This window comes from Colletotrichum paranaense (assembly GCF_030867605.1).
Source record: "Colletotrichum paranaense strain IMI 384185 chromosome Unknown Scaffold_2.1, whole genome shotgun sequence".
Classification (NCBI taxonomy): domain Eukaryota; kingdom Fungi; phylum Ascomycota; class Sordariomycetes; order Glomerellales; family Glomerellaceae; genus Colletotrichum; species Colletotrichum paranaense.
Genome location: NW_026848960.1, coordinates 78 through 19,505, shown reverse-complemented (window position 1 = coordinate 19,505; position 19,428 = coordinate 78). Strand labels below are relative to the sequence as shown.

Sequence of the window (19,428 nt, the reverse complement as noted above, 5' to 3'; positions counted from 1 at the left end):
CCGGGAGGGCTGCTCGAATGTGAGATGAGATGTGTCCCGGGACGCGGCCCCGACTCGCCTCAGGCCCTTCAGCCCAGTGAGCCAACCTCTACACAGTACGGAGTAAGTACATAACCTTACGGAGAGGTGGGAGCGCGGAGCGCGGTGCAGTGTACTAAGTGATTAGAAATGGTTTATGAGGTACTAGTGAACGGTACAGGCTCACTTGCGGCGCACCACCATCGGTCGGTAGGGTATACACGTGTAAATGATCAATTGAGCCAGCAAGGTCAGCATGCAACTCTTTTCAACCCTCCTTTCACTCTGTGAACACTCTGTGACGTGAGCTTTCCCTACTGTACCTTTTACAGGCAGCGGAAGAGAAGAGAAAAGGACGGGATAGCCAGTGTTGGTGCTACATCAACGGCGGGGTGATCATGGACAGGCCGGCCAGCTGAGGCCGTGGTGGGGCGAGCATCCCGTGACTTGGCGAATCAAACAGGGGCGGCGCTCCACGGGCGGTCAACGGCGGCTTCCAAGTGGCTGACTTCACCGACCGGATAACGCCACACCTCGAGCTGTTTTGGACAGTGTTCTTTCTCTCATTTCAAAGGCAGGAAGGAACCTTATGTTTTTTTGCTGCGTTGCCATTGCCATTTGCTGTGCCTGAGTGCCTGCGTGCCTGCCGTCACGTTCAGAAGCGACTGGTGCTGGGTGGTGGAAGGTGGTTTGGGTGTCTCAGGTACCTCCCGACCGTGTCTCGAGTCGTCGCGCCGGGGCTCGGCAGTACCCTCAACAGCGCGAACTGGCGTGTGGGGTACCTGACGACCGACAAAGAGGTACGGCGTGCCAAGGCCCCGGATACCATGCGGCCGCTGTGGAGGTTGAGATGAGCTCACACCTCCCACACCTCTTCTTTTCTCCTGGTGTCCTGCTCGTGCTAGGTCCTGCTGCAGTAAGGTGAAGTGCTAAGGTACCAGAGGTGCAGACCTGGAAGTACTGTTGCATGCTTCCGTCACTTGTCAATCCACTCTCTCCTTGCGCCGGTCGGTCTGAAGTTCTGGTTCATTCATACATAATCCCCCTCCAACCCACTGATGCTCTCCTAAGGGGGGCCCAGATCTTTTTTTTCTCATTCTTCTTCCCTTTGGACTCTGTAGAGGTGTATTCGGTAAGCCAGTCATTGGACAAATACCAAATACCGTACGAGATACGCCATCTCAGTCACTGCTTCTCCGCCCTTTTTTAGTCAATGGCGAGCTGGATGTGGAGCTCCTTGAACCTGGAAAAACCAACGGGACTCTCGTGACTGACTGACTGAGCGACCTCGAATTCTGGATCCTCTCTTTTCGTGTCGCGACAAAGAAGAAGCGGATAGTGCCTTCTGTAACTCGAGTCTTCTCCGGTACACTGACGTGGACTCGTTTCTTCTTCAAGTCTTTGGCACCTTCTCCAACTCACCGCATTCACCACCTCACCTCACCTCTTATAACAAACCTCCGACCGTCATCAACTTATCCCCCAGCCAAAATCACGACCACCTACGAGAACTGAGAAAAAGAGAGAATGTGTGATTGCGGCTGCGAGTCTATCTGCCTCTAAGCAGCCGTTCAGCATCATCATTCACTCTTATCGTCTTATTTTCTCGTCAGCACCTTATCTGTTGCTGCAGCATTCTTTCAAAAGCTGTATCGCCTAGACAGTATCACTACCAACCGACGCCACAGCGTCACATCCAATCCCTGATAACGGACTCAGACATCATTTCAGCATGAAGTTCGGCAGAAAGTGCGCCTTCCTCCCCATCCCTCTCTCTCTCCCTTGCCGCTTCACCCGACAGAAACCGATACCTCTGCTATTTTTGGCCTTGCCTTTACTTTACCTGACCGCCTTGTTATTTCATGGAAAATTATGCTTACGCTGTCTGCAGTCTCCCCCGCAACCAAGTCCCCGAGTGGGCGGCCTTCTACATCAATTACAAGGGCCTGAAGAAGTTGATCAAGGCCGCGGCGCAATCGGCCAAGAACGGAGAGACGGTGGATCTTGCAGGTGGGCGGACTTGGACCGGACCGTGAGGGCGCAGCCCATCCCCTGACCACATCTTGCAGAATTCTTCTTTGCCCTGGATCGTAATCTCGAAGACGTCGACTCTTTCTACAACCGCAAGCTTGGCGAGGCCGTCCGCCGTCTCAGTCTGTTGCGCGACCGCTATGGCCGCGTTCCCGACGTCGTCTCCAACCTCGACGAGGATGAGACCGAGGAGCTCATGGGCGCTCTCTACGAGATGCGCATCATGCTGAGAAACCTCAATTGGTTCGCCGAGATCAACCGCAGAGGCTTCGTCAAAATCACAAAGAAGCTCGACAAGAAGCTCCCCGAGACGGCTTCCCAGCACCGCTACATCTCGACAAAAGTCGACCCCTTGCCGTTTGCTAAGGACACCACGAGCACACGCCTCCTCACTGAGATTAACAAATGGATCTCCGCTCTGGGTGACGCCCGCAACGTTGACGACTCCAAGTCAGACAGGTCAGTGCGGTCTCTAGGCCGCGCATCCTCCAAGGCCATGTTGACTTTGTCGCAAAACCTACTCGATACTCTAGAGCAGGCCATCCGTAACGACAATGTCGACTCACTCAAGGCCGGACTGGACGAGGGCAACGTGACGGGTGAGCAGTCTTCTCAGAGCTTGCTTCTCAACCTCCTGCAGCGTTCCATTGCTGCGAGATCCAAGGCGAGCATCGCCTATCTTATCGAGCAGCTGCCGTCCATTTATGAGCCCGAGGACATCAACCACCGCAACTGCATTCACCGACTTGTCATTCACATTGGCAGAACCAAGTCGTCTGATCCCGACAATGAGCCGAAGTCGTATCCTTTCCCGATCGGCACTCAGTTCACTTCTCACGACCTGCAGCCTGCAGTCTCGCAGGCTGTGGTTCCCCGCGCACTCAATCAAAACGAGACGAAGCTGCTCGGCAAAGATGACGAGGCTGTCCAGATTCTCATGTACCTACTCGACACTCTCAAGCCTGAGCACAGAGATGCGCTCACCGCCAGAGACTCCTTTGGACGCCTGCCGCTTCACTATGCCGCCCGTTTCGGCTTCGTCGTCGTGTGCCAGGTCATCATGGCCAAGATGCAGGAGTGGGGTCAATTCAACGTTGAGAATGGCATCGATGCCCCCGAGTGGCAGGATAACGAGGGATATGCTCCTTTGCACTTGAGTGTCGTGGGTGGACATCCACTGACCACCAAGGCCCTTCTTCAGGGCGAAAACTGGCAGGGTGTGAGTGTCAGGAAGGCCGAGATGAGACGAACGGTATCCAAATCCGGTGCAGTTCTCGCTATGGCCACCAAGTCCAACTACAAGGTCATCGTCGAGATGCTCGTTGAAGCTGGAGTCGACATCAACTGGCAGGACAAGACGGGTGAAACCGCTCTGCACCTTGCCGCCCGATTCGGCCACGATGAAATTGCAAAGTCGCTGATTGCTGGCACCGACGAACAGAAAGCCGACCTTGAGATTGCAGAGAATACCTACGCCTGGACTCCGCTCCATGTCGCCGCTGTTGACGGTCACTTGTCGATAGTACAACTGCTGGTTGATTCTGGCGCGGTTGTCGCCAAGGCCGACTCATCTGGTTGGACCGCCAAGGAACACGCTGCCCTGCGTGGTCATCTCGACATTGCCAGGCTCATCGCCACTCAAGCCGAGTCTGAGATTGTCCAGCCTACGAATAATCTCAAGATTTCCAATGAGAGCTCCCCTCGATCCTCGTCTCCCGAGAACATGTCTTCGATCGATGGTCGCAAGTCAAATGGTGCTATTCGTCCCGTTGAGCCGGTCAAAACCTTTGGTCATCGATACCTTACCGATCAGAGCATGGTTCTCGTCAGTCTCGGATCCATGGATATGCGCAAGAATATCGAGGCCGTCAAACTCGACCGCGTTCCCTTGACCGAAGCCCACTTGACGGAACTCGACACCGCCTTGTCTATTGTCGTGTCGGCCACTGGCGCCAAGGGAGAGCCCACCATTGTTGACTTGCCTGTACACGAGACCATCTCTACAGAGCCTATCGTTTTCACTTCGGCGGACCCTTCCCAGGTCAAGCTGATGTTTGACATTGTCCCAACTTACTCTGGAAACGAGAAGAACAAGATTGGACGTGGTGTGGCCCTGTTGTCTTCCATCAGGCCGACACTTGGCACTAAGCGCATGAACCTCCAGGGTGATGTCTGTGTGCCGATTCTGGCCAACAACTTGGATGTCATTGGCACTGTCAACTTCAACTTCCTGGTTGTCACGCCATTCTCGCATCCCAACATGGAAATCAACTCCCAGCAGACCTACTGGAAGAAGCTAGCTTCAACGATGGTCATTGGTCACCGCGGCATGGGTAAGAACATGACGAGCAACAAGTCTCTCCAGCTTGGAGAGAACACGGTACCTTCATTCATCGCAGCAGCCAATCTGGGTGCGCAGTACGTCGAATTCGATGTTCAGCTTACCAAGGACCATGTCCCGGTTATTTACCATGACTTCCTTGTCAGTGAGACGGGTATCGATGCCCCGGTTCATACCTTGACCCTGGAGCAGTTCCTGCACATCAACCCCGACTCAAACCGCACCAATGGTGTCAACAACGGTGTCAACGCAGTCAATGAGAGAATCGAGCGCGTGAGAAACAACGCACCTGGCCCTAGACAGCGGTCTTTGTCCATGGGCTACGCTGGTGATGGCCTCAACGGACACAGCGAAGAGCGCATGAAGCACACTCGCGACTTCAAGAACAAGGGCTACAAAGCCAACTCCAGAGGCAACTTCATTCAAGCTCCATTTGCCACATTGGAGGACTTGTTCCGACAGCTCCCCGAGCACATCGGCTTCAACATTGAGATGAAGTACCCCATGCTCCACGAGAGCGAGGAGCAGGAGATGGATACCTACGCCGTCGAGCTCAACTCCTTCTGCGACACTGTTCTGTCCAAAGTCTATGACCTTGCTGGCAACAGGCACATCATCTTCAGCTCCTTCAATCCGGACATTTGTCTTTGCTTGACTTTCAAGCAGCCTTCCATCCCCATCATGTTCTTGACGGATGCGGGCACCTGCCCTGTCGGTGATATCAGAGCGTCCTCTCTTCAAGAGGCGATTCGTTTCGCCAGCCGATGGAACTTGATTGGTATTGTCAGTGCCGCCGAGCCGCTGATTAACAGCCCCCGGCTGGTGCGCGTCGTCAAGGAAAGCGGTCTGCTGTGTGTCAGTTACGGTACATTGAACAACAACCCCATCATGGTCCAGGTAAGTCTGCATGGTCTGACATGCGATACGGATGGAAAGTGATGCTAACTATTTCTTGCAGCGCCAGGTGAAGGAAGGCATCGATGCAGTCATCGTGGACAACGTCCTCGCCATTAGAAAGGGCCTGACGACGACCGAGGCCGAAGTTCTCAAGGGTACTGGCGAAGACCTTGAGGAGGGATCCGAGGGTGATTCAGCTTAGAGGAAAGCATATGAGTGCGGTTTTCGGTTCCACAGTACGGGAAGAACTGAGTGTGTGTGTGTGTGTGTGTGTGTGTGTGTGTGTGTGTGTGAAAGAGAGAGAGATACATATTTTACATGGCATAGCGCGCCGGAGGGTAAAGTGGCATTCCAGCTGGTCGACTGTGTTTCGGCAAGCTTTCAACATTGAGGGAAAACAGCTGAAGAGGCTTAAACAGCCTCTCGCAACCCGTGACAGGTTTTTGAGGGTAGATTATGAACAATACAGTGAGCGACCCCACGTGGCCCTGCTTATTTATCGTACCGACATCCATTGCCGAGATGTGATACAGGTGCAACCTGTTGAGAGGGGGCGGTCTTCACTTGCAAGTTCTGTCGAGGCTGATTCCGACATGTCCAACAGACTACTTTGCCCGTTCTTTCTGCATGGTCTCACTCGTTTTGAAGTCTAGGTATCAAGCTTAGCCCCTGCCTCGCCTCACCGAATGATACTGACTCTAATCGGTTGTGGTCTTTTGTTTCACAACTACCGACTACGAAGAGTTCACTTTACCCATCACGCCCATCCAACCCAGCGCAGCGCGAACGAACCAGCACAAATCTGAACTCGTATGTTCAATCTTTCTTCCCCAAGATTATTCCGATTTTGCGATTTTAACAACCTGGGTAATCATGTGTAGCCCCACCCATCCACCACAGCTCCACAGCTCCAACGTCAACCCACCACAAACCCTGGAACCGCTTCCTCGTCGAAATTTTGCAAATTGAGGGATATAATTACACATCCACCCGACACCGTCAACCACCCAGCATCGAGATACGTTCGATTCGGGATCATCTGCGTCGATGGTTTAGTGGTAAAATTCTCCGTTGCCATCCAAGCAGCGTCGGGGAGCCGGGGGTTCGATTCCCCCTCGACGCAATTCTTTTGCTGATATGAAGGATATGTTGTTTTTTGGACAGTGGGTATGCTTTTGCGGTTTTGTCTTTTGATCCTGGGTACTTTCCCTCAGCTTAGGGGATTACCATAGGGTCATCCTTGGCAATGTCCCTGAAGTCGAGAGTTGCTGAGTTCGTCCTCGATGATACGCAAGGAGCAACGTTTTCCTGCCCTGTTGAGGTGAGTGGTTTCAAGTCTCTCGTCATTTAGTGGTGAGGATATCTTGTAAAGTGTGCCATATATGAACCGCAAAGGCTATGCCTGCTATGTACAGGAAACAATATCATTAGTTAACGTTGCTGTCGGAAACCATTATCTGTTAATCAGATGGCCTATGGGAGATCTCAGGACTCAAACCCGGTGACCTCGTCTCTTCTTCAGTGTAAAGCAAACATCCGTCAGTCTGAATTTTTCTTCCCGAAGAAAGACTCACCGTTGAACCCCAAAACCCGGGTACCGACATCTTCGTGGAACCGTCGTGAGGCACACCGCCTCCCCTCAACAGCAAGACCAAACATGACTTCGGATGGCCTTATCCAAAGAGTTTGTAGTACTTGACTTCCTCGCCTTTACATCCAAGTCACGAGTCTCTTTTGTATTCTTAGAAGAAGGCCTGATCGGGTCTCGGCCGTGGGCCTCACATGAGCAGCCCTCTCCCTCGTCCTATCTCGACCACCGCCTTTTTCCCCACGTCATCAGGCTTGAAGTATCCCCATCATATCTCGCATTCCACACAAGAAAGCTATTTTTTTGCTCGCGAGTTCTCTGTTGCCTTGATTTGCCTCGCGGGTGGTTGCTCACCGACTTTATGCGGACTTTGAAGAAGGCGTTTTGGTTCGCAGCTTAAAAGCCCAGGGGGACTAATACTGAGCAACGTTTTCCCACTTCGTCTTCATTTTCCTTCAGTTTCCGGCACATTGAGTCAGATCTTTTGAACAAACTCTTCTCTCCGGATCTGCATACAAAAATCAAATACTCCATTAAATCGATTGATCAGAGTCACAGGAGCTCACCATGAGTAGAAGAAAGAGACTCACGCCTCAGGAGTTGGAGAGACTATGCAGCTACGCAACGCCCGCGGGTCGGTGTCCCTATTCCAGGGTGACCTTGACGAAAGATGGAAACCGCTATCCATCTCGATTCTGCAAGCTCCATTGCTGCAAAAAGATTGACAATAACGCTGCGTGTTTGAACATGAGGACTAATAATAGGGGATATTGTCAACAACGTACGTCGCCGCTGAACCTCGAGGATATCATAGTACCCCTGAAATATGATCACTGATCCTTTTGCTAGATCTTCTATGCCAAGGCATGATGAATGATGCTAGATGCAACAACTACATCAAGAACTACGACCCCAAAGAGTTTAGGTACTGTTCCCAGTATCGTACGTCTGCCCATCTCTCATCCTCTACCCTGGCATAAGCCTCCATCATCCATCTAACAACCATCCAGACAACTGCATCCAACAAGGCTGCGCAAACCAGCGCAACCACCCCAACGGCACCGACTACAGATACTGTGCAGACCACCGCTGCGACCACCAAGACTGCACGAACCCGAAATCCCCTCCATCCTCCTTCTGCGCCTCCCACACCTGCGCCGCACCCTCTTGCCTGGCCCGCAGCCCCGGCGCGACAGGCGACGCCCACGACCCCTCCCGCCACTGCGACCGCCACCGCATGTGCGCCACGCCCGGCTGCCGGCGCTTTGCCCACGTCAACGAGCACGGCGTCCCCTCGGCCCACTGCGGCGAGCACCACTGCCGATTCGAGCAGCAGCCGCCGTGCGGCAACGCGAGGGCGGCGGGCGCCGGCGAGGGGACGTGCTTGGCGCATACCTGCGAGGAGAGGGGCTGCGGGAGGATCAAGACGAGGTACATGCCGGACGCGGGCGGCGTGGCGGGACGGTATTGTAAGAGGCACGAGTGTGATCGGGAGGGGTGCTGGGAGAGGAAGTGGGAGGGGAGCAGTTTTTGCGTGAGACATAAGTGTGCGAGGAGGGATTGTGAGAGGGATGGGGCGTTTGGGGACTACTGTGATCGGCATAGGATTTGTGGCACGCCTGGGTGTGGGAGGTTTCGACATGTGGATGGGGAGAATGTGAGGGATATGTGCGAGGAGCGTGAGTTCTGCACCCTCTTCTCTTCTTCTCCTCTTGCCGTTTCTTGATACTCGGCCCCTGAACCCCTAACCTTGACTCTGGTTATTCTTCGAGTCTCCCCAGAGCAAGCAAGCTGACTTCATCATTCCAGACCTGGCAACCCGCTGCCGCAGAGCAGGTTGCGACGCCCGCGTCGTGGAAGGGGGTACCCTCTGCCTAGACCACACCTGCCGAGACCGCAGCTGCCAAAACGAGCGGTCCGTCCTGGGCCGCTACTGTACCGACCACAAGTGCTCCGTCCAGGGCTGCCAGCAGCTCCGCGAGACGGTCGTCCTGTCGCAGACGATGATGATGCTGGGCGTGCTGAGCCTCAACCTGCCGCTGTCGCCGTACTGCCGGGCTCACGTGTGCGGTCAGGAGGGCTGCGCGGAGCCGGCGGCGGGCGGCGTGAATGGGGGTGGTTCGCGGTATTGTCTTGCGCACGCGAGGTGTCGGAGGCCTGGGTGTGGGAATGGGGTTGAGGTGAGGGGGCGGGATGGTAGTTTGTGTGAGGAGCATAATCGGCTTGGGGGCGGGTGGATGGGGAGGAGGGGGATGTTGGATCCTGATGCGTATGGATGGGGTGGTGGTGGTGGTGGTGGTGGAGGAGGAGGAGGCGGTGGTGGTGGGCAGCATTGGCCTGGATTTGGACCTTGGGGGGTGAATGCCACTATTTAGAAGATTTTGAAGCACTGGAGGCTATTTGGCATAAGTTTGGTATGTAGTTTCTTGCAATAAAAGTTTTGACCATTGGCAGTATGAGATCCATGAACTGGTTCTGATCATGAACCTACAGCCTCCGGACCCTGCGAGTAAGATGGTTCTCATGAAGAGACGAATTGCTGTCTGTTTGTTTGGTTTTGGCATTGTTATAAGATTATCCGTTTCGGAATATCTAACCTCAAGGATGAATATGTTCTTGGGCTCTTCCGTTTGCCTCGCTCCTTCCCCTGAGGCAGTTGTCCGGGCAGCCATGGGCCAAGGGTATATTCCCCTCCCCAGTCCCAATTCTGTCACAAGTACAGCAGCGCCCATCTAGGTCGGCGAGGTCAGGTCAAGCTGTGTACCAGGTGGTCAAGCGGTCTGATAAATTGAATACTACAGTGAAGTCAGAGGCCGGGTTGGCTGAGGGGCGACCTATTCGAGTCCGGGCAGGGGCGTGAATTATAAGTGCAGTATTCCCCTCCCATGCGTTCGTTTCTTTTTTAATCCTCGTTTCTTTATTCTAGTAGTATAGTATAATTCTTTATTCTAGTAGTATAGTATAATTCAAAACGAATTCACGATTGCAAAAGATTAAGGACAGAGAGAAGCGACCTCTGTCGTCGCATGTTTGATAAAACATCTAAGATATCAGGCACAAAGAGTGAAAATGCTCAGTGAAATAGGACGGCACTACGCAAAGCAACACACGACCATTTCATGTACATCAGTCATGAGGCTGTTGAAAGATTCTTGTCTTATGTATTCGTTATCTCTTGCGAAGTTATATGGTAGCAGTCTAGATCCCGAACCCCTTGATATCCTTGACCAAATCAGTGATGCTCTCCTCCAAGCTCTTCCACTTGATCCCCAGAATCTTCTCCGTCGCGCTGTTGTCGTACCCGTACACCTTATCCTTGGGCGGCAGCTCCCCGCCCTTGGTGCCTTCCGCGGGCAACCTTTCCTTCAGCTCGGGGAAGTTCTTCCTTACCACCTGCGCAATCTCGGCGTTGCTGAACCATCCGGCCGTCGTGAAGAGCCTCTTGCCGCCGGCCTCGGGCTTCTCCAGCGCCAGAATGTGCGAGAGCGCCAGGTCTCGCACGTCGATCCAGAGGTACGCCGCGCCCGTCGGCGCCACGGCGTCCTTCCACTTGCCCTTGACTAGGTCTACGACGCGCTCGTTGGAGGTGTTGATGCTGGCGAGGTCCGCAAAGTGGTGCACCACGGGGCCCAGCACGAGGGGGGGAGTGAGCGTGACGAGGTCGAAGCCGGGCTTCTCGTCCTTTACGAAATCCCACGCGGCCTTTTCGGCGAGCTTCTTGGAGGCACGGTACGCCGTCGCGGGACTGCGCCCGATATCTTCGACGGTGACGGGGTTCCAGAACTCCTCGGTGAAGATGGTGTTGGGGTCCTCCGTCTTGGCCTCGTCAATGACGGACGCGAAGCTCGAGGTGACAACCACCCTCTTGACGCCCGGCGCCTCCCGCTTGAGGGCCTTGAGGATGGCCGTGGTGCCGACGACGGCCGGGTCGATGAGCTCCTTTTGGGCGTCGGTCCACTTGAAGTGGAAGGGGCTGGCGGTGTGCAGGACGGCCTCGAGGCCGGGGGTCTTGACGACCTCGTCAAAGGCGTCGGGGCGCGCAATGTCCGGGACGATGGCGACGTGGAGGCGGGAGGCGTCGAGGTCCTTGTGGGCGTCGCGGATGCGCTGGGCCTTGTCCTCTGAGCGGACGGTCGTCACGACGGAGTGGCCGCGCGCGAGGAGCTGTTCGAGGATGTGGGCGGCGATGAAGCCGGAGCCACCTGGTGATGTGTTAGTGTATTGTGTTCTGGAGTCGCATTGAGAGCTTCTCGCCCGCAGGAGAGAAGCGGTTTGCTGTGGAGGATGCTGGGAGTGCGGCCGTGATCTCACTCGTCACTTACCTGTAAGGAGAATCTTGGTCATTTTGTCGTTTGTATATCTCAATGGCTCTCAATGGCTGTTCTTGAATGTTTCTAATCAGTATGGATGAGTCAATGTTGCGGCTTCAATGATTCCTCGTATCAAACGTATGGAATTTCTAATTTTACTCAGACACATTGAACCCTTTTATCCTTCCCTCAGGTACAGCTCGACCCCTCCACCACCCAAGACGCCGTCACTTTACCCCTCCATTGCATGATGATTAACAACCCCCAACCAATGCCCCGCTCTCTCGACCCCCGCGCAACCACCACACTTGTACTGCATAATTCCATTCAGGTCCCAGCGCGGGTTGCGTGGGGCACCAAAAGCGTCACGTCATCCCAGTCTTCCAGGGCGCTATCGATTCGCTCATCTCCTCTCAGGTGGTCCGGCCCCGATTACTTCGGCTAGCGATGTAAGCACCAACATCGCCATCCATGATGTGCGAGACTTCGATGTTGTGCGGGGGGAGGCGCGGGCAGGCATCTTAACCCTGAGGACCCGAGGCTGCGGAATGCGGCTGAATCCCTGGGTTTCGGCATAGATGATAGCTATACCTCCTCGAGGGACCGTGAGGCGAAATGGTTGATAAGAGGGCCCTTGGTTGGCCTACGCATCTCGGGCGAACATGGCAAGGATCCAGGGGATAGGGCTGGCCATGCTGACGAGTACTGGGGGTTTTGACTTCTTCTTTTGTATCGGGTTGGTCTAAATAGGTCTGTTTTGACGGAAAGGAAGTTGGTAAGTACCTATCCTCACTCAGGGAACCGATATCCACAGCCTAGACTTACCGAGAAGAGGTTGGAGATTGATCGAGGCGCAGCAGACCTTTACCTAGAGTGAAAGTGAAGGTTAAGGTTGAAATCGATCTGACTTAAATCACCTGCTGTAGAGAACGGAGGTGCGATTTCGAAAGGCCCGAGGTAGGGCAGGCACGGTAGACGGGGCCTAACGCGGCAGGAGCTCAAGAGACGGGAGACCCACCTTACCGGCAGCCGGCGCTCCGATACTTTGCATTGGATATCTCAAGAATCTTGCCCTGCCTGATGGCACCTAGGTACCTAAGGCAATATCATGATGGCATGCGACTGTGGAAGGCAGGCATCACCTAAGCGTGGGCACCAGCCGGTGACGATGGCATACAGTCAAAATAGCTGGGTCCTTTGCTCCCCTGGCCTACTTCTCAACAGCCCAATTCGACACTCATTCTCATTTCCGAACTTTTCCACCATCGTCATAATATTTGGACAAGACTTTAAACTGTCCCAGACAGGCGGCCTGTCTGCGACTGAAATTTCATTTCCCAAGACTCATTCTATCAGACCCCACCGTCATGGATAGCGCCTAGTCAAGCAGCCTGCAAAGCTCCTTCCTACTGTCAACCAAACTCGCGATCACAGCTCAGGTAAGATGCTTCCTCTGTTCTGTAGATACCTCGCCATCTATTCCATCTTACTCGCCAGCCACTCTCTCCTTCCCTTATGTCTCTCCTTCCTACTCAGGTCATTCTTGACTCTACTCCTTCCTCGCTTTACTCTTCCTTCCCCACCCTGTGCCCTTCTCACCTATCTCACTCTTCTACCTCTTCAGGCTTTTCTTCCTTTTCTCTCTCTTCATAGTCTCACTACTATCCTTTCTCACCTCAGGTTCCGTTTCACCTCTTCCGTTCTCCGTTCCTCCGTCAAGGTCCAAAGTATGTCTTATTGAGCATCGGATTTGCTCACTGTCCAGGAAAACTTTTTGATCAAGAGGCTAACTTTCATCAGTATATTTCACTCAACTTTGACTGGCTTTGAACAGAATCAGCGACTAAGCGCCTCGCGATCCCGTCACTGACGCCCGCCAAAGTGGTAAGTTGACCTCCCCGTCACCGGAAAATGCTTTTGAAATCTAACAAATGGTCAGTCACAAGACCGAAAAAGCCTCATCTTTACACTGGTCTCATCAATTCACCACAAGCATGGCCGAAGATCCCCAAAACGATAAGCCAGTCACCGAGCATGACATCCCGTCTTGGGTAAAGATCAGGGAAAGCGATCCCGCCGACGTCACGCCTTCGTCCGCTGCCATTCAGAAAGACCAAGCTTTACCAGATGACACTTTGCTGCGCAAATGTCCTTCAACCATGATCAAATGCGTCCAGGAAACTGCTGCCTCATTTCTTCCCCACGTCGAACGCAGCAATTCCATCAAGGAATTCACGGCCAAGGCACATCAAGACTCATCGAACCAGGAAGAGCAATCACTGCAAGGTGGCCCTAGATGACTCAATGAGACCTACTCGAAAAGGATCGAAACGAACATCCTCGACTTTCCCCACGTCGAATTACTGGTCGACTTCCTCGTTTCTATACTCGACTTGGAGAAGTGGCACCTCTCTGCACGTACTAACGGTCTGGATGATGCGTCTCATACTTTATACGTGACCCTCAAGCAATGGCCATTGGAATCAGAATACCCATACTATGCGGACCTGGGCGACCTTCAACGCTTGCTTGCCCGTGTGAGGGCCGAATCGATAACAGAGATAATAACAAGAGCATCCTGAAGATTACGGGGGCGATCTGTGAGACCGGCACGACAGAAGTGGCATTACGCGACACGAATCTCTTCACCAAGTATCTGGAGGGAAACATCAGACTCTTCGTTCAAAAGGTCGAGTCGCGTTTTAAAGGAAAGAAACTGCCACTGGCGGGCCACTGGACATAGCGAAATACTGCCTGTAATGCCAATTGATTGAAGAAAGGCATTGATTATCCTTTTCAGAGTTCATTATGCCTGTGCCCCTGCCGTAAAAAGAAACCTGCAGTTGAAAGTGTCAAAAGGAAACTGCTTACGCAATACGCAGCTTCCGGTTTACTTGGAGTCTTGATTCCAAAATCCAGCTCCAACAAGAATAATCACCGCCTCTGCTAGATCAACATATTCCTATAAAATAAGAAGCCTTGCTTGCCCCGTTCAGAAGACCTTCGACGGGAGGTTGCATAAGCACACATCGCTCAGCTAACGCCCTCTTCGCAAATAAAGGACCGGCACGTTCACTGCAGCCTGGTGGAGCGGAGCTGAGCCAGCAAACATCATGGAAACCCGTCGGATTCACTGCAGCCTCCCGCCAGGCGGCGCGCCATTTACTTACCACCCCTTGTTTCCGACGGCTCCTCAAATCCGGGCGAAACTTGCTTTGGAGTCAAATGGCTGAAGAAATTGGCGCTTTTCCTCCGAGGCTGCATAAGTTCGAGGGACTTACTAGGCCTGTGGTACTTCATCGCGGAGGGAGGATTTAGGTTCTCTTGACAGACCTCCATGCTGGATTTTGATATTCGACAGAACGCAGGCTACTGTCGTCAGCATGTAGCTTTTGTTCCGATGTGGTACCCCGGCAGTCAGCTTAAGATGTGAGAAGCAGCCAGCGTAATCTTTACGCCAAGTCAGATTGTCGACCTCCTATTCTACTGCGGGATGAGAAAGCAATACGAAACCATCTGGGAAGACCACCGACATCGTCTAGAGTGCGCAAAGTGGCACTCACATTTCTTAACGTCTACTGCTCTCCATCCAAGCTGAGAATAAGTGTATCATAGGGGTAAAAGTGCCACTCCTTGCAATACCAAGGTATGACCGCCCCGTCGTGCAGGTCAGCCACCCCGGATGACTTCAGATATCTCTGAAAATCCATGCAGCCCTCGACAATCAATCTACAGCCACAGGACGCCATGCTAACACCATACCAATGAGGCATCGCCGTTGACTGTTCGCCCCAGTGTTGGGCCTTTCAGCTTCCTAGGCAGACATCACGGAAGTTTTCCCACGCGAGTTGTACGACCCTACCTTGGCCCACCTGTGCCGTGCTTCTGCTGCCGCAGTCTATACACGATCTACAACCCGCTGGTGATCGTCCATTTGGCTCTTTCTGATCCCTCATTATTCAATCTAACCCGTCAAACTAGGTGGCGGTTGCGTTGAGTGTGAATGCTGGTCATACTTCGTGTAGCACTCGCAACTCTAGACTTTATAGGCATAATCTCCGTTTCGCCCTGCATGTTCTTTTGGTCGCCCAGTGTAGATGCTGGTTGATTGAATTTTGCCGAAATAACACCAAGGCAAGGGTCTATATGACGCGAGTGCGACGGCTGCAGGCATGAATTACTGTCTCAACCCAAGAACCAACCGGTTTTGACACGATGCCCAGGCTTCTAGAAGGTGATGAGCTGCTGACCCAGAAAACGTTTCTTCTCCCTTCAGCCTTCCAAGTCAGAAGAGGAATCTCGAACAAGAGAAAAATCGATAGATTATCACTCCTCGACTGCAGTTTTGACTTCGTAGTCTTTGCTAAGCCATCCCACTCGCGACGGGACGTCGTGGGTAACAAGCTTGTGCGACAGTCTACTACCGATAAACTCTCCTTCAAGCACCCGAGACCCCCGAACGGATCAAGAGTCATAAGTAATTCATCAGAGTGACATGCAAAGAATAAGGTCATGACCAAGTTGAACCACGAGTACAACCGCGCTAACCCACCCTGGAAGGCATCTCGCGGAAGTCTGACAACGAATCCGTGGGAGCTCGCGTACGATGGAAAACCATTGGTTTCCGAACCCGTGATACCTTGGTCTGTGTTCTTCAGCGAACGCCGCCAGATGGTCCCCGGCCCGGTTCGTAGCACCCCTCGCCAGTCACTCGTCCCGGGCGAAAGCACCTTTGCTAGGAAAGATGGCTACACCCATCCCGTATAAGCTTAGTACTTCAGTCGGCTAGCTTGAACGGGCCGTCTTCGAACAAGACTGCCGATCAAGAGAGGAGACGAAAAGGGGGCGGGGGCGGGAAGATCTGGGTGCCGTACTGCTAGTGTATCCTCCGAATGGATGAGGTCGCGAAATGCTGTCCCCGCCGCGGTGCTTCCTGTTGGGTTTCGTGCGAAGTAGGGCCGTTCGTGATACGGAAGCCCCATAGATGCAGGTCCAATCACAGAACCTATGAGCATCTTTTGTTCCAGGACTGACTCCATCGAACGAAATGAGGTGAAAGACTTCTCGGGTGGCATCTCAGCGAGCGGAATGTCCATCGTTGAGAGACTTGAAGAATACGAGCTTTGGTGGACGCCGAAACGGTATCGCTTCTCTTCAAGGGGATGTCAGCTCCCCTCCTGGACCCCCTTGTTGATGCAGAATCTTCAAGTACGCACGACACGGAGGTAAGAATCTCGAAGCTAGTGAGTACTGCAGAATCCGAGCCTGTTCTCCAGGCCAATAGGGCTATCTTGAGTGTCTATTTGGGGCGGGTTTACGGCCAGCTTTTGTCAATTTATTAAGTCCTGGCTAACTCTCTCTAACACGGTTGCGGGCCACTCGGGTACGTGCATATGTCTCTCTTCCAACAGTCTCTTGAGGCTGTACGACGTTGACTACGTGCAAAAGGCCATGGAGTCCGGGAGCGTACAGATACAGTGCGGTGTAGCCACCACGGTGATGCTTGGCCAGTCCCTCCCGACACCTTGTCCGCCTCTTTTCACTTCACCGAGCCTCCTGTGTGAGCTGCCCCGTATGTCTCGAAAGTAGACATGGTATATATCAAAGATATGAACGCCTTGCTGAATATGTAAGCCCCTCGTCGGATATTGCGTTTGAGTTCTGGTCAACTTGATGCCACACATCACTCCCACATTTGCCAAGACCATTCACGCAAAGAGCCTTCACAACCTCAGCTGAGCTGCCATTGAGAGAGTGGTCATCTGTCTCACCTGACCTGAAAGCCTCTCATCCACGGACTCACAAGACACTATACTCACGGCTACACTCGCCCGAGAGACGAAGTACAAACCCGCCTTGCCGTCCATCACAGCCCTGCTGAACTGAGGTTCATCCATCGACCATGGAAACGGGGGAAGATGATCATCCGGAGCTGGACAAGAAAGAGGAGGCATGGGGATCAGTGGCGAGCAATGTTTCGGATCCGCAAAAATGCATCGAGGAGTGTCGAGCCCAGGTCCTGGCAAGGGTAGTACCTGGCTTTAATGGATCGAGGTACAATGAGGTTTGCAAGCATCTGCTAGCAGACGATAAGGACGCGAAGAACACTTTATGGGAGTTGTATTGCTGCGATGCGACTGAATGCGGGGTTCACTTGAGTGGAAAACCAGAGCTGGGACAGGATCGTGAGTAGAGAGACAGCTCTTGATATTCTGTTGTCGTATGGCTTCTGACTTCAGCTCAGCCAGCGTAAATCTGGTTATTAATGTATGTCAAGGGTAAGTCGGCCCCTCTCGAGTTTGACCCTTCTTAACTGACTTTAGAGCTCAGTATCTTTGCACCAGTAATCAAAGACCCAGGACCTCCCCCGGATGACTCCATCTGTCCGATATCGTTGAATGGACCGTTTATCAATACGGACATGAGACCGTCGTACAAGACGGATTCAAGAAGTAGAGAACCGTTATTCACAGACTTCGGGATAATGGCCACGGTCCCGCCGGAAGTCATGCCATCGGCTGCATCATCGACTGCATCATCGACTGCATCGTCGGCCTCAAAAACGTCGGCACACTTAACAACATCGGCGACGGCATACCCGACATCCTTCATACCACTCGCGAATCAGTCTCAAACCCATCGAAAAGATGGGCTACCCACGGGAATCAAAGTCGCCATCGGCACGTCTTCCGCCATAGCATTCCTCGCCATCATAGCCTTCGTCATATGCCTGTTCCGCCGTCGCTCACGAGACGACTACGACCACAGCCTAAAGAGCGAGATCGGGCATCCCAATCCCCAGCCAGACACATCGCCCACGCCCCTTTCGAGCCACTTGTACGCTATACGTGAAGGCATCCGGACGCCTTTGACACCTCCACCCCGTCTACAGCAACGACGACTGCTTTCCACCCACGTGAGCCTCGAGAGACCGAGCATCAACATCAACGTCTCCATCCCAGGAACTCCTCTCGGCACCTCGGTCGAAAAGGCAGGCGTCTTCTCATCGTCTCCCCTCTCGACACCCACGCCCACAGCAACCAACAGAGTCCCTCCGAAATATGACCGCTCCACCAAGCCGTACTACGGCGTTTCTCCGCCGCCGAATACATTTTGTCAAGGCACTGGCGGTGGTCCCCGATCCTCAGGAAAGACATCGAGCATGAGCAGCGCGGCAAGCGGTCGCACCGCCACCACCGTATCCAACGTCTCGAGCATTGCCCCGCGCCTCACGCCCTCTTCGTGGCCGATGCGGCCTCCGAGGCCTCACGAGAAACGGCTGCTGATACCGGATCTAGTGTGTCCTGGTCCTTCACCAGCTTGCTCGCTTCCTCCGGCACCTCCCGGGAGCCCCTCGGGTCCCGTGTCCTTTCACAAAAAATTGCTACTGCAGCAGCTGCAACAGCAGCAGAAACGGGCGGATGATTTCGATGGTGTCAGCGCTGCTGTCAGCAACGGATGGGTTCCTCCTCGGAATCCGGCGCGGGGCGTGACGCTGGAGAAGGAGTCGAGGGATCTGTGCGAGTTGACAGAGACGTATGCGAGAGAGTCGCGAGAGAGGAGTAGCTGGGGAAGCTGGAGTATCGGAGGTGGAGGGACTGGTGTTGGGGCGAGTTCGGTGCAAAAGGGGGGCGGGAGTGTGAATAGTCCCGTGTTGGAGGAGGCGGATCTGGAGAAGATAGGCGGGCGGTATTGAGTCTATGATGTTACCGATGATGATATGATGTGAAAGTTAATCTCTTGAGGTGAGTTCTCTGAGTTCCCGTGTTGGTGTGTCATCGCGCTGGGAGGCGGATTTGCGATACGCGCGGTCTGGTACCGACTAGGTGGCTGGCTGATCGGTAGCCGGGAGAAGATCTCGGCATGACGTTGTCATTTGAATGAGATACGTCTTGCTACCCTAGATATTTTTATTCGGTTCCAATTCATCAATGTCCATCTCGAATGAGATTGATGGTATTATGTAAACATAGAATTCTCGCCACACATGAAAGTCAAGTTTGATATTTGTCTTGATCGGGAATCACTCACCCACGCCACAATCCCACAACCTAATTTGAGGTGATGTATAGGTTATTATTCGTTTCTCAGACTGTATTCATATCACTCGCGTATTCTTGTGTCTGGCTCATGAAGCCTGTCAAGTCCGCCACGTCTTTACATGCCAACATGGACATCACGATACCCTTAATTTACCACATACGACCATACCCATTGGAAAATTCGGGATCCCGTCCGCTCTC

General features: G+C 53.3%; 8 protein-coding genes across 8 annotated transcripts; 4 read left to right on the top strand and 4 right to left on the bottom strand.

The window, feature by feature from the left end:
• Window positions 1-771: 771 nt before the first annotated feature.
• CPAR01_01866 (uncharacterized protein) lies at window positions 772-987 on the bottom strand (the record flags this gene model as incomplete). Its single annotated transcript, XM_060486154.1, has 1 exon — window positions 772-987. One exon carries the CDS (start codon window positions 985-987, stop codon window positions 772-774), a length of 216 nt encoding a protein of 71 aa, XP_060353482.1.
• An 893-nt stretch (window positions 988-1,880) lies between these two features.
• On the top strand, window positions 1,881-5,489 carry CPAR01_01865 (glycerophosphoryl diester phosphodiesterase; the record flags this gene model as incomplete). The annotated part of the gene is made up of 3 exons (XM_060486153.1): window positions 1,881-2,028; window positions 2,088-5,287; window positions 5,349-5,489. The coding sequence occupies 3 exons, from the start codon at window positions 1,881-1,883 to the stop codon at window positions 5,487-5,489; spliced, it is 3,489 nt and encodes a 1,162-aa protein (XP_060353481.1).
• A 2,255-nt stretch (window positions 5,490-7,744) lies between these two features.
• Window positions 7,745-9,388, top strand: CPAR01_01862 (uncharacterized protein; the record flags this gene model as incomplete). The annotated part of the gene is made up of 4 exons (XM_060486150.1): window positions 7,745-7,817; window positions 7,886-8,344; window positions 8,685-8,993; window positions 9,369-9,388. 4 exons carry the CDS (start codon window positions 7,745-7,747, stop codon window positions 9,386-9,388), a joined length of 861 nt encoding a protein of 286 aa, XP_060353478.1.
• CPAR01_01864 (uncharacterized protein) lies at window positions 7,780-8,517 on the bottom strand (the record flags this gene model as incomplete). The annotated part of the gene is made up of 1 exon (XM_060486152.1): window positions 7,780-8,517. One exon carries the CDS (start codon window positions 8,515-8,517, stop codon window positions 7,780-7,782), a length of 738 nt encoding a protein of 245 aa, XP_060353480.1.
• On the bottom strand, window positions 8,750-9,208 carry CPAR01_01863 (uncharacterized protein; the record flags this gene model as incomplete). The annotated part of the gene is made up of 1 exon (XM_060486151.1): window positions 8,750-9,208. The coding sequence occupies one exon, from the start codon at window positions 9,206-9,208 to the stop codon at window positions 8,750-8,752; it is 459 nt and encodes a 152-aa protein (XP_060353479.1).
• A 685-nt stretch (window positions 9,389-10,073) lies between the features above and the next one.
• Window positions 10,074-11,219, bottom strand: CPAR01_01861 (NAD dependent epimerase/dehydratase; the record flags this gene model as incomplete). Its single annotated transcript, XM_060486149.1, has 2 exons — window positions 10,074-11,077; window positions 11,198-11,219. The coding sequence occupies 2 exons, from the start codon at window positions 11,217-11,219 to the stop codon at window positions 10,074-10,076; spliced, it is 1,026 nt and encodes a 341-aa protein (XP_060353477.1).
• Window positions 11,220-13,179: 1,960 nt separating this feature from the next.
• CPAR01_01860 (uncharacterized protein) lies at window positions 13,180-13,485 on the top strand (the record flags this gene model as incomplete). The annotated part of the gene is made up of 1 exon (XM_060486148.1): window positions 13,180-13,485. One exon carries the CDS (start codon window positions 13,180-13,182, stop codon window positions 13,483-13,485), a length of 306 nt encoding a protein of 101 aa, XP_060353476.1.
• Window positions 13,486-17,087: 3,602 nt separating this feature from the next.
• CPAR01_01859 (uncharacterized protein) lies at window positions 17,088-18,881 on the top strand (the record flags this gene model as incomplete). Its single annotated transcript, XM_060486147.1, has 3 exons — window positions 17,088-17,370; window positions 17,430-17,463; window positions 17,516-18,881. 3 exons carry the CDS (start codon window positions 17,088-17,090, stop codon window positions 18,879-18,881), a joined length of 1,683 nt encoding a protein of 560 aa, XP_060353475.1.
• Between the last annotated feature and the right edge of the window lie 547 nt (window positions 18,882-19,428).